The following is a 14,078-nucleotide window of genomic DNA, read 5'->3' as shown; positions in this document are numbered from 1 at the left end:
GAGAGAGAGAGAGAGAGAGAGAGAGAGAGAGATCAGAGTAACATGACAAAAGTTCAAGTACTTTAAAACTTTTACTGTGTAGTGGAAGAATAAACTTTAAACAGGACAGTATATACATATATATTGTACAGTGTAATATGAAATTGTGTTCCAAATCAGGTCTTTAAGAGCAGAAAATCACTTGTTATCTGACAGGTAAATTCATACTGATAAATAATATATGAATCAGTATATATATGATATATATATATATATATATATATATATATATATATATATATATATATATATGAAGCCATTACATCAAAAGATGTTTTCCTTTTTCTGTCTTGGCACAAAAGATGTCATTCATATTGCAAGTTTAGTTCTGAAATTAAAACTTGCTTGAAAGCTAAAAAAAAAAAAAAAAAGCTTTCTAAATATCCTTCATTATTATTCATACAAGTGCATAACATTAAAGATAATAGGGCGAACACTTACATGTTGATGTGGTGTAACTGAGTAACTTACCCAACACACACACAAATGACAAAGAATGACAAAGAAATGACAAATTCTACAAAGAAAATATTTGAAGAGTTCAGATGCAAAAGCTTCTAAGTGCCATCTGAAATTTTCTTGTAGAATGATCATTTTTATCAAGCTCGTATATTTATGTTCAGTAATTTCACTTAAATGGCAATGAAAATTACCTATTAATTGTCATTTAAGTGAAATTACTGAACTTAAGTATACCAGCAGCCATAAGTATTGTGTATATGCCCATCTCTATCCCCCATAAGTATTGACCAGCAGCCATATCTCCCTGTAGCCCAAGACTGGTTGCCCACTGAAGCTAAGCAGGGCTGAGCCTGGTTAGTACCTGGATGGGAGACCTCCTGAGAAAACCAGGTTGCTGCTGGAAGAGGTGTTAGTGAGGCCAGCAGGGGGTGCTCACCCTGTGGTCTGTGTGGGTCCTAACGCCCCAGTGTAGTGACGGGGACACTATACTGTCAAAGAGCACCGTCCTTCGGATGAGACGTTAAACCGAGGTCCTGACTCTCTGTGGTCATTAAAAATCCCATGGCATTTCTCGTAAAGAGTAGGGGTGTAACCCCGGTGTCATGGCCACACACCATTGGCCCTTACCAATCATGGCCTCCTAATAATCCCCTTACATTGAATTGGCTCTATCACTCTCTCTCCTCTCTCCACCTATATCCGGTGTGTGGTGAGCGCACTGGCGCCGTTGTACTGTGGCTGCCGTCGCATCATCCAAGTGGATGCTGCACACTGGTGGTGGTTGAGGAGAGATCCCCTGACATGATTGTAAAGCGCTTTGGGTGTACAGTAGTACATATGAAAGCGCTATATAAATGCCCGATTCTATACAAGCTTGATAAAAATGATCATTCTACAAGAAAATTTCAGATGGCACTTATCTGAACTCTTCATTTGTTCTCACTTAGTCATTTCATTCTATTTGGTTTGGTTTTCACATTAAGTAAATACAAGTTATTGGTCTGTCAAAATAACATGAATTTCACCTTGAAACATTTTATGCTTTCATTCAGGCCTTGAAAGTTTCTTATGCATTATAATCAAACCATGAATGTAATACTCTTTATATGAATATATCTTCTCCACAGTTCTCAGGGGGATCACATTCTGTAGCACATCACGCAATAGGACATATTTGTAATACTATACTTGTTGTACTATATGTAAATGTAGTTTGAAAGAAAGTGAAGCATTTCTGGGAAAGACAGCATTTACATTTGCCAGAAAACATAAGAAAAATGCATTTTTATATTGTATCTGCTTTTCCAAATAGAAAAAAAAAATCACATAAACCATGAATGAGTTCATACATACTATACAGTTTATAAAACTGAATCTTTTTAAAAGGTAGTGTATTCTGTAAAAAAAAAAAGGGGGGATAGAGATGGGCATAGAAATGTTACTGAATTGCTTATATATCCAGTAAAAGATTAAAGGGATTGTTTACCCAAAATTAAAATTTCTGTCATTGATTACTCACCTTAATATCATTCCAAACCCGTAAGACTTTAGTTCATCTCCGGAACACAAATGAAGATCTTTTTAATGAAATCTGAGAGATCTCCATCCCTCCATTGACGACTACGAAACTAGCACTTTCAAGTCACAGAAAGGTAAAGACATCATTAAAGTAATCCATGTGACTAGTGGTTTAAACTTAATTTAATGAAGCGATGCAAGTGCTTTGTTTGTGCAAAAAAAACATAATTTACCACTTTATTTACAAAATTTTAATCTCCAATGCTCGTTCATGCAACAACAATGCAACAATATGATGTCTTTGCTACTTTTTTGTGTCTTGAAAGTTGCTGTCAATGGAGGGACAGAAAGTGCTCGGATTTCATTAAAAAGATCTTCATTTGTGTTCCAAAGATGAACTAAGGTCTTACGGGTTTGGAACGACATGAGTGTGAGTAATTAATGACAGAATTTTGGGTGAACTAACCCTATAAGAACTTTCTCTGTGTAATGCCAATTGCCAGGTGAGGGCAGCAGTTCAACTATTAAAATCTGCCATCATAATTACAAGAAAAGCACTTGAAGATACGTTTTCCTATTAGTCATGTGATTAAAATACTTGTCCATTTTGTACTTTATTTCTTATTTGAAAAGGAATATCATGTATAAATGATGTTTTCAAATAGCCTATTGAAAAGATGGCAAATCAGCACTGTGTCTAAAGGGGCCTCCAATATCATATTTCAATAAAGTTCCTATTTGTGCAATATCAACTTTACAGCAAAAATGGCATATATTCAACAAAAGGCTGCTTAATCTTGCATCTGTAAAAACACCTTTAGTCAATTTGTCTTTATGATGACAGTGTCGAATGGCATTCAGAAGCACAGCTTTAAGCTCAAAATAAACAAATATAGACCTTTTCACTTTGACAGACCTTTCACTTTAAAAGCGTGTACTCACTGTCAAACATTCCTTTGCATCAGCTTGTGTCAGCAGGTTTGTAATTTGCTTCTTGATTTATGTTCTTATCATCTTACACTGTTTTCCCAGTACATTACCAAAATCTTTCTCATATCTAACATTCAATACATACACATTTTTTTCATTTTCAGTAAGTGTAAACCAGTCTAACCAGTGAACCCCCCCCAAACCCCACACCTATGACAGGAACTGAGCTCATGTAAAAACCGAAAGCCACTTTGCTGCTTAGTATATATAGGCCTATGTGTCATTTATTAGACAGAGACTAGAGACCATCATTTTGTCTTTTGAATCTCAAGGAAGATGAAGCTCTCATAATACACTGAATCCACCTGTGAGTATTATAGTATATTCTTAATTTGAGTTATTGTAGACCATGTTTTTTTAACAGTTAAAGCTGCAGTCTGTAACTTTTTTGGGTTAAAATTATCCAAAATAAATTTTTGAGCAAGTAGTTCAAAACTATCTGCTTGCCTTAGCTCGATTCAAAACGGTAATAATGTTTTTAATTCCAGTTTTTAATTCCAATTCGAGCTTGTCTTTGCGTCATTACATCACATCTGAACACATAAAGACATCTCGGCTAGTAGGCTATGTTGTGTGTGAGGATGTTGGAGGTGGAGATTTATAGCCTTTTCTCACAGCACTTGATATAATTAAACTTGATGGCGGATCCAGAAAGGTTCAAACGACAATCACCAGTGACAACTGGAGATTCACCCATTGTAAAATGCAAAAGACTTCGGACTTCGGAGACTGCCACCGGGCCCATGCGGAAAAAAAAGGATAAATATCGGAAGGGCATTAAATGTAGTCATGCAATGCTGATGTTGTTAACATTAACAATTTGAGAACAAAGTATAATTTGCACGGCTTGACGTGATATGATAAGCAATCGTTAGATTTAATCAGCGCGATTTACTGCAATGCTTTTTTTCCCCTTAGTTGGTCAGAACAAAAGTGGATGTTACTTGTTAAAAATCGGGTTAAAAATTCTTAGAAGTAGAATCTGTAAAAAGTAGAATCTGTGATTGCGAATGACAGTATCCACACCAGCGCGGGGACTGACAGCCGCACATTTTCCTCAAAACATTGGATTCATCCGCGCTGTGCCGTGCCGAGGCACAACCCACGTAAAGTTGATAATTACGTAGTCTCAGCCTCAGACGTCACGCCCACGGAACGTTGGCTAAACGTCTGATGCATATCTTTAAGAGATGTCCAGGAGTTTTGTTTGAGGCACTAAGTGGAGACAAAAAGAGATATTTTAGCCTGTTTGCCGACAGGATTTGGGAAGAGTATTATTTTCCAAGCCTGGCCGACCCTTTGTCAGCATTTAGAAGGATTCTCAGCAGATCCAATTTTACTAGTTGTGTGTCCCCTCCTATCTATCTTGTTTTCTTCTCCTTCTTTGATTTTCTATGCTGACTGACTTGTTGCACGCCGGTCTACAGTTATTGTGGGGACATTTCCACGCCCCGAAACGTGACGCTGAACGAAACGAACTGTAATTGGTTGTTTGACATGTCGGTCAAACGGCCTTATGGGCGGGCCTTGGCCAAAGAAAGCTGCTATGAATTCCAGACCTTCAGCCGTCAGTCTGAAGGTATGGCTACGCGAGACTAATAATTACTCGAATAACTGCAATTGCAGATTTTGAACAGAGATGGCGACAAAGAGGAAAAACTACGGACTGCAGCTTTAAGTAAAATGTAGTTTAAATTCAACCATGTTCTTTTTTAAAGAAAATATTTCATAATCCAAATGCATACATATTATTACATATTAAATAAGAATTACTTATGTACTGATGTACATCGTACATAAACAATTCATTTTAAAATTAATATTTTTAAAATATTTTCCACATTCTTGAAAGATTGAATTAGTATATATCTTCAGATGATGTTCATAGAGAATATATGTCTTACAATCAACATTATTGTAAAAATATTACCTCAAAGAAAACTGCCAGGCTTTGAAGCAAGAGATGGAGGACCGGGATGAAAGCAGTGGCATTCAAAGGTAAACTAGAATCAAATACTGGAGAGAAGCTTATTTTATATATTCATATTTTGAATGGACATTTTTGGAATACGTTTGTTTTGTGTATAATAGGAATGCAGGAACATATATGGATAAAGAAGTAGGAGAAGAAGAAGAAGTAGGAGAAGAAGGAGAAGAAGAGGAAGAAGAAGAAGAAGAAGAAGAAGAAACTGAAGGTATAGAAGTAAATTCATTTTTATCATTTACAAGTATTCATGTAATAATGTCATTATGTAAATAATGTCATTTCTCAGATTACGGGTAAACTATAAGTCATGTGTGGGATGATTTTCATAAAAACTGTAAACACTGTGGCTCTATTAAACCTTGATTTGCGCATCTTAAAAAGGCCAAAGCAGCAACACTGGCTCAACCAGTTGCGTGAGTTTGTGGCAGGACCATCTGTTTGTATATGAAGATAAAACCAAAATAACCTGATATTATATTTTCAGGTCTGTTTGTTGTCAGCGGCAGAGAAATTATACACTTCATCTTTAACAAAAGCATTGATCCTTAAATTATTTTCCAAATATTCCCTCTCCCTCAGGTCACATTAGATTCACTGATGTAGGCCCGCACTCAGTGCGCTTCGAGTGGGGAGATCCAGATGTGGCTGCGAATGCACAACAAAAATTCCAAATCGAATGGAAGAATGAAGAAAAAGATTATACTAAAACAACATATGAAAACAGTTTTGAGATAAAACAGCTTTCACCTGGCACAAGTTATAACATCACAGTAGTGGCGGTTGAGGAAAAGAAGAGTTTCTCTGCATCTGTGTGTACAGGTAAACTATAGCAAACTGCTTACATTTGTCATGTAAATTATATTATGATGAAGTACTTTTAAATTATAAAAGCTACATGATGCATTTTGTTACTAATTATAAGGTTAGTTAAAATAAATAACATTTAAAGTTGATTTAAGGAAATTAATTCTTCAAACATGTAAGTGCCATTGCATGTTTATAAAAGCTATAAATGTCCTAATTGAACTAAGGTCTAATACTGGCTTAATCTAAGCCCAGTCTGTGAAACCAGCTAGGCCTAGATGTGTATTTGAAGCACATTCAATAGTCTTTGGGAAAGGATTATAACATTTTAAAGATTATGGTTCACTGACCTCATGAAATCAAGACTGAAATTACCCATTGTTAATCTGGAAAATGTCTTAAAGTCAACATGAAACAGAAGTTGTGATAGTCTTTTCTTCCATATTGTGAAGTGGCTTCTTGAAGAAGAAAAACTGTAGGTGGGCCTTGATTTTGTCCATCGGCACTGATTGGGTCATTGGATGGTTGTGGTTTGCTATTGCTGTGATCACATGCGAGAAGAGAAGTTGTTGCAAGAAGAAATTACATTGATTAATGTCACTATGAAATCAAAATGGGCAGTATTTATTATAAATGATTTATCCATGCACATGGTTATTTTTTAAAATGCATGTGCTCTCATAATCTTTAATCAAAATAAATAGCAAAGGCAGGACAATGTCACTTGCATGAGATTGAGGTCTCTGCAGAACAAAAGTGGGCGTTACTAAATTTGCCTTCATACTGGTGGGTGTTTCTAAATCATGCAATGAAAATGATGCCCCTTACCTGACCCCACCCCTAAACACATCCCTCTCACTCATAAATCTCTCACAATATCATGCTTTACTAACTCTGTTAAAAAAACAAGATGAAAATGTTTATTTCTCCTTAATTTATAACTCTTTACACTTTAATTTCATTAGTAGCAGTAGCTATCTTATCTATGGTGACTACTTAAATTTGAAAACACTCCTCATTGATATATTATACTCCATTTAAGCAACATCGGAAAAGCAAAAGTGCCGTTGTTCTGAAAAATGCATGAAATTATTAAAAGATTAATTACTGATTATTAATGCTCAGGTGCTCAGCAAAGGAGCTTTAATGAATCAATGTCTTTGAATAAATCAGTTGAGTGAATGATTCATTGACTCACTCATAAAGATTTGACGGCAACTACTGATGTAACAATGTAACTTACACAAAAAGTCTCAAAGGTGGGTGGCATTATTTATTATTTGTGTTTACTCATGTGTTGTTGTTTTCCCCAAAGCAATACCAGCACCTGAGAATTTTCAATATGTGTCAGAGGATGCAACAACTGTAAAACTAAATTGGACGCCACCACAAAAAATGGATCCCAGTCTCTACAAATTTCAAGTGATTATGTATAAAAATGAAGAGAAAACAGAATCAGTGACTGTGAAATCAAATGAAAATACAAATTTAATGGAAGATCTTCTTCCTGCTACTGAATACAAAGCTACAATTAACACAATACTGAACAATGGAAAACAGAGTGAACCAGCCGTTTTAATCATCCACACAAGTAAGTGACTGCTTTAGGAGCCTGCTCATTTACAGCCAATGCATTTTCATAATATTTAGCCAATGTGCAAATGGAATTGCTATGCACAAAATGATGTTTTATAATCTTGTACAGAGCCACTCCCACCTGAAAACATACAGATCAAAAATGATGCAACTTCAGTTTTTCTGAAATGGATTGATCCGATCATTGATGACAAGATCCCTCACAGATTCAGGGTGATATTGAGAAGCGAAGCCAATGCAATGGAATCTTTTACAGATGAGGCAGAGGTTCATCTATTGAGTTTAAAACCAGGAACTGAATATTCCTTCTCTGTCTGCACTGTAGTTGAGATAAATGGCACAAAAATTGAGAGTGCTCCGGTTACAATCACACATCGCACAAGTGAGTTACTGTTTTGTCCTAATCAAATAATAAGACCAATATGACCCTGCTGAAAGGACCAGCATGAACATTCATACTGATCTAGGTTGGTCAGAGAATGTTTAATAGGAAGAGAATTGGCACTCTCTGGTTACTTCCGGTTTCTGGACTGGCTGCAGTAACACGTCTCTGTCCATGCGGGGGCGATCGCAGGCGGGTGCAGAATGAATGGAGGTCTATGGCGCTATACCCAACAAAATCCACTTTTCTCAGGATATAATTTTTTGTCTAGTAATTTGAATGTTGTATTCGAAAGGAGATGCAAAGAAATTACACATTGCTGGGTGTTAGATTTTTTAGAGTCACTTATTTGTTTTAAAAAGTCTTTTAAAGTGTCAATGACGTCATACACATCGTACGACCAGAGATACTGCTTTACGGCAATCCTTCAGTCACTTTGGTGCTTTCGCGCTCTGCACTTTCTTTTCTCTCGAGGCATCGACAACACAGCTGACACAGGTAAATACACGTGCTAGACTTGTTTTTGTTTTGTTTGTTTCTGGTCCCGCTTCGGATGACACGATGCCATCAAGCGGTATCTCTGGTCGTAATCAGTCCTTCACTGACCAGTTAGCGTTCATTAGCAGAATGCTAGCGTGTCATGGGTAACAACAACTCAACCTGTAAGAAATCGAAAGGACATAAGTACTCGTTCATTCAACTTTCGACCTATAACCCACCTACAATCAAATCTGAGATTTCTCAACGGCAATCGGGTGAAAGAGACAAATTTAGCCGTCTAGCCCCATAGACTCCCATTCATTTTGCACTCATGGGCGATTGCCTCCAGTGGAACTCTGGTGGAACTACAACCACAATTTGGTACAATAGGACTTAATAGGAAGTGCCGAGGCTCTCCGTAGACGGGCTCTGGGTTGGTTTAGGTTAGTACTGGTTTGGTGCTAGCTCAAAAAGTATAGCATGATGCTAATTACATCAAGGTCATGTGTTCAATCCCCAAGAAATACATAAACTGATCAGATTAATATCCTTAATGCAGTTCAAATTGTTCAAAGGAGTGTGAATGTAAAAGGAAAGCTAGTTCTGAAGCTTGTTTGTGGCACCAGCATCCAAAATATACAGTATTTGCTGGTCTTTTCAGCAGAGAATGAAGCATTTCACACAAGCATTACTTACAATGATTTGAAACAGATATATGAACTGAATAATCTTGCATTTCAGACATAAATATGGAATCTGTTTTAAGAGAACTGGGACTACAAAACCACTTGAAGAATAAACTGACTTTACAGTCTGTGTTGGAATTGAGGAAACCGTCTGATGAGGTCCAAACTGCACATAGTCTTAGATCTTTGCCGTGGCTTTTCATCAGAAAGCTCATGATGGTCAATTCATCAGCCAGAATTATAAAATGTGCTTCAAATTGTAACTCTGAAATTGTAACTAATTCTGGTAATTCTGGTGTCTATGAAGATCAGAAAGGAATCAATCCACTAGATTTGATCACAGCTCTGTTCCACTGTGCTGATCCTTTCCTCCAGCAAGAAATGGCTCTAAAAATGTCAATGTGTCAGTTCTCTGTGCCTTTGCTGCTGCCAAACTGTGACACAAAGGAGTGCACGTTGATGCTTTGGGCCTTGAGGGACATAACAAAGCAGTTTAGATCTTATTCGTTGGAAGAGGACAGTTTGAAGGAAAACAGCATCGTACTAACTCATTTGCCGTTGGTCTCTTTCGTCAGACTTGGAAAAAGCAGTGTGTCCAAATCTGAGTTTTTGAACAAACTCCTCAGCAACAATCAGCATCATCATGACACTTTTTTCCACAAGGAACTGGAAAATGGGAACATTCCAAGAAAGATGTCCAATGGGCTTGTTGAAATGAGCTGGTATCTCCCTGGGGGAAAGAAAACTATTGACAAATTCAAAGAGCCAGTAGCCGTAGCAAATCTCCGTGGGGATATTTCTGCCTTTAAGGCCCAATTCGACTTCTTGAGCCAAACATCCTCTGCAGTTTTTCTGTTCTGTGATGATTTGGACTCAAATCGGACATTTCTGGAGTCTCTGAAAATTAGTACGAAATTGGTTCTGGTTTGCACCACAGACAGTTCAACGTCAGGAGACGATTTGACAACAAAGTTCAAACCATACTCCAAAATCCTTAGGGATAGAAGCATGAATGATTTTAAGTTTGTTGATACTCTACAGAAGGCTGTTGTTGATATACTTGCAGATTCTACTAAAATGAGTATTGAAAAGATGTCGGAGATGGCACCAGATCTAGGGATTCTTGTCGATGAAAACAATACCATTTGTCAAAATGCAAAGAAAAGGGCAGACCTAATCACACAAGACATCACAAATATACCAGAATTCAAAATGAAGGAACTGTCATTGCAAGACAAACTATGGAAGGAGTTATCCAAACTGGAAAAAGAGATGTGTCGACTCAAGGCAAAGAATCAAAATATTGAGCACTACAAGAGTGAACTTAAAAGTCAAATCCAGAAACTACGAAAGCAACAAGGAAGCAACGACATGAGAGAAACAATGTATCAATTCATCTCTGGCCTGAGCTGCTCCCCACTTGAGCAGTTATATTTTCTCAAATGGATGAAAATAAATTTAGATCATCTAGCAAGAAAGCACCAGTTAAGGCTTGATGAGCAGTATAGGGAAGCGTGTAATAATCCCAAAGAAGAAAAAGAACATCTTAGAGATCTAGAAAAAGAGATGGCCGGTAGCTCTTTAGGAGTTCAACACTTCATGAGAGAGTTGAGTCAACTCTATGAATCAACACACTCCCCAAAAAACAAGATGTACCCTGCCCTGAAGAAGTTGCCAGAAATATGTGCTCAGTTGATGCTGACTGGGTTCCCTGTAGAACTTATTGACGGAGACGCATCAAACATTCCACTGACGTGGATTAGAGATGTGCTTACGGCACTTAACAAACTGACAACACCTCACAACAGGATACGAGTTGTAACAGTTTTAGGAGTCCAAAGCACTGGTAAGTCTACTCTCCTCAACACAATGTTTGGAATTCAGTTTGCTGTTAGCAGTGGAAGATGCACAAGAGGCGCCTTCATGCTTCTAATAGGCATATCTGAGGAATTCCGAGCAGAGCTCCAATGTGACTATATCCTTGTGATTGACACCGAGGGATTAAAATCTCCGGAGTTGGCAAAACTAGCAAATAGTTACGAGCACGATAACGAACTTGCAACTGTGGTTGTTGGGCTTAGCGATGTTACTATTGTCAACATTGCCATGGAAAATGCCACAGAAATGAAAGACACTTTGCAAATTGTTGTCCATGCCTTTCTCCGCATGAAAGAGGTGGGGAAAAGGCCCTGTTGTCATTTTGTGCATCAAAATACTGCAGATGTCGCTGTGTATGAAAAGACCTTGAGAGAGAGAAAGATTCTTTTGAAACAGCTAGATGAAATGACAGAAGCGGCTGCTAGAATGGAGAAACTTGGCAACAACAAGAAATTTACAGACATTCTAGAGTATAACATTGATGGAAACAACTGGTACATCCCTGGATTGTGGCTTGGAGTTCCACCAATGGCGCCTGTTAGCACTAGTTATAGTGAGGAGGTGAGCAAGTTGAAGGATGGGATACTTAACATTTTTAAGGTGACAAAAGTCCCAGCACAGAATTTGATGGAATTTGAAGAATGGATACGAAGTCTCTGGAAGGCTGTCCAGTTTGAAAACTTTATTTTCAGTTTTCGAAACAGTCTTGTCGCTGAAGCCTACTCCAAACTTTGTGTTGAGTTTAACACTTGGGAATGGGCCTTCAAGAAGCACATGATTGGCTGGTACACAAAATCTGAAACCAAAATCACTAACATGAGTGTAATGTCAGTGCGGACAAGAAATGCATTTAACGTTGACAGAGTAGTGGCTGATTTAAAAGATGAAGCTAGTAAAGAGCTTGACAAAGAGGAGAAAAGCCTTTCAGGTAAAATTGAGCAATACTTTGAAAGCGAGGATGAAAATGTTCACCTTGTCGAAAATTACAAGGAGGACTTTTTAAATAGTGCAAAAGGCCTTCGAAGGGAGACTGAGACAGATCTACGAAACAAACTGGAGAATGTTGTATTGATACAGAAGGGAATTGAAAAGGTGGAGGCTATAAGACAAAATCAAAGGGATACCATGAAAGAAAAAGTGCTCAACTTGATCAGTGCCTGCAGGAATACAAAACACAACCTCTCTGATATTGAACTAAATGAGGAATTTAAAAAAATGTGGGATGACATTGTGAAGCAGTTTTCCCTTACAGCACTACCAAGATGTGATTTAGAGAAGGAAACATACAGATTCCTTCACAGTAACATGGAAACAAAAGGTGGAGCCGTACGTGAGATGCTGTTAAATGTCACCAGTCTAGATAAGTGTGGCACTGGACCTTTTTATGCAATGACTGTAAAAACCAATATATTTAAAAAACTCAAGAATTCCCTTCTACCTATGCAGAGGAATAAAAAACACAAATTCATACAAATGTCATGCGACAGAATAATAAATGAGAGCAAAGTATTTATTTCGTCTAAAACAAGTGCAAAATTAGACTATAGTGCTGACATACAAGAACTGTTGTGCTTCATTGACAAGAAATTGGAAGACTGCAAGGATGTAGAGATCAGCCCTGAAATTGAAGCATCTCTCAAGATCCACATTTGCGGGATTGCTGCAAGAGCTTTCCAGAAAATGCATGACGACTACATACAGAGAACTGACCCTTTGACATCTCTTGAAAGGTGCAAAGAGCAATGGTTAGCTGACTTTAAAGACCTCTACTACCAGCGAGACCAGTGTCAGAACAAGGCCGAGATGTGTGCCCAGCAATGCTTCGCCCCTGCCGTGATGGACTACATCCAGAAACGTCTCGGACCTGACATCGTGGATGAAATGTTGACAGGCGAAAGAGGCGTTGCTTTTAGCACACGAACATTTTTCCAGTGTTCACTTTTAAAACAACTGCTTCAAGATAATGACTTCGAAAATATTTTGGAGTATGTGCTAAATTATGAGAAGTTTGTAACCGAGTGGATTTCAGAGAAGATCATTGAACATTTTTCAAAGGAAGACGCTTTTCTCAAGTTAGAGATGAAACATTTAAACGCAATTGTCAGCCAACTCATAACAGCAATTGAAAGTGCAAAAAGCATGACAAACAACAGCTGCAATTTTGTGACCAATGTCTTCAAATGTCTCGATAAAGAGTTGGTCATACCAATTGACACTCTCAGTGCTACTCTGGCTTTAAACAACTCGGACCCTGCTGAGTTTGCAGATTGCCTTAAATCTTCAATAGACAAAATGTATAAGACTTTAGAAGATCAGCTACGTAGTGTAAAGGATATAAAGGTCAAGCTAACCAGACTCTCAGTAAACAGACCTCAAGAGGTGCTCTTCAGCAGAGTGTTTGGCTGCGGGAAAAAGTGTCCATTCTGCAGTGCACCTTGCGAAGCTGGAGGAAAAGAACATACTGAGCATTTTGCTTCAGTTCATCGGCCACAAGGCATTGATAAATACAGTTGGGCTCATACAGAGAAATTAGTCCCTGACATATGCTCATCTGTTGTTGCTAGTGAATTGAGTTTCCGCTGTAAAGAAACAGGACAAAAGTGGCATCCCAATAAAGAATACAGACAAATCTTTCCAGACTGGAGGATACAGCCTGACACTAGTATTGAGGCCACTGACTTCTGGAAGTACATCTTTGCTAAGTACAACACAAAATTTGCTAAGAGATACAATTTAAAACCGGCAGACATACCTCGTGATTGGTATACCATCACTGTACATCAGGCAAATAAATGCTTGGATGATACATTCTTATTTTAATTCACAAAAATAATGACGATGGTTAATCACAAGTAGCCTACTGAAATCACTGACCAGACCTTGAGTCTGTGAGCATAGAATGTGACCCTGGCTTATGGGGATTTAAAATATTGTACAGCAATTTTCCTTTTGCTTTCCTGAATAACAATCAATGAAGAAATCTGCCTTGGAATCAGGAATTATAAAATCAATATTTTTTTGTGCATTTCCATCTTCTTAAGTATTTAAGCACAATATTGGATAACAAAGAAAAACATTTTTATTTTTATTTTATATTACTATCAATCAATGTTCGGATGAAACAAAATTAATGACCTTTTGTCTCATGGTTAACAGTTTGTCTTTGGAGTAGCTGAAAGATTTCTCACTGCACTGTAAACACACTGACTCTAGAAAATCTCTTACACTGTGTACAGTGTCAATGTAATGTTTGAAA

The 14,078-nt window shown here is 37.6% G+C and overlaps 1 protein-coding gene across 1 annotated transcript; it reads left to right on the top strand.

The window, feature by feature from the left end:
• Nucleotides 1–5,735: 5,735 nt before the first annotated feature.
• LOC311093393 (interferon-induced very large GTPase 1-like) lies at nt 5,736–13,957 on the top strand. The gene is made up of 4 exons (XM_084130746.1): nt 5,736–5,815; nt 7,116–7,391; nt 7,506–7,778; nt 9,000–13,957. Exons 2-4 carry the CDS (start codon nt 7,196–7,198, stop codon nt 13,640–13,642), a joined length of 5,112 nt encoding a protein of 1,703 aa, XP_083986872.1. The 5' UTR covers nt 5,736–5,815; nt 7,116–7,195; the 3' UTR covers nt 13,643–13,957.
• The last annotated feature ends 121 nt before the right edge of the window (nt 13,958–14,078 follow it).

Source organism: Abramis brama (assembly GCF_963993115.1).
Source record: "Abramis brama genome assembly, chromosome: 12".
Lineage (NCBI taxonomy): Eukaryota > Metazoa > Chordata > Actinopteri > Cypriniformes > Leuciscidae > Abramis > Abramis brama.
This window is presented reverse-complemented; position numbering and strand designations above follow the sequence as displayed.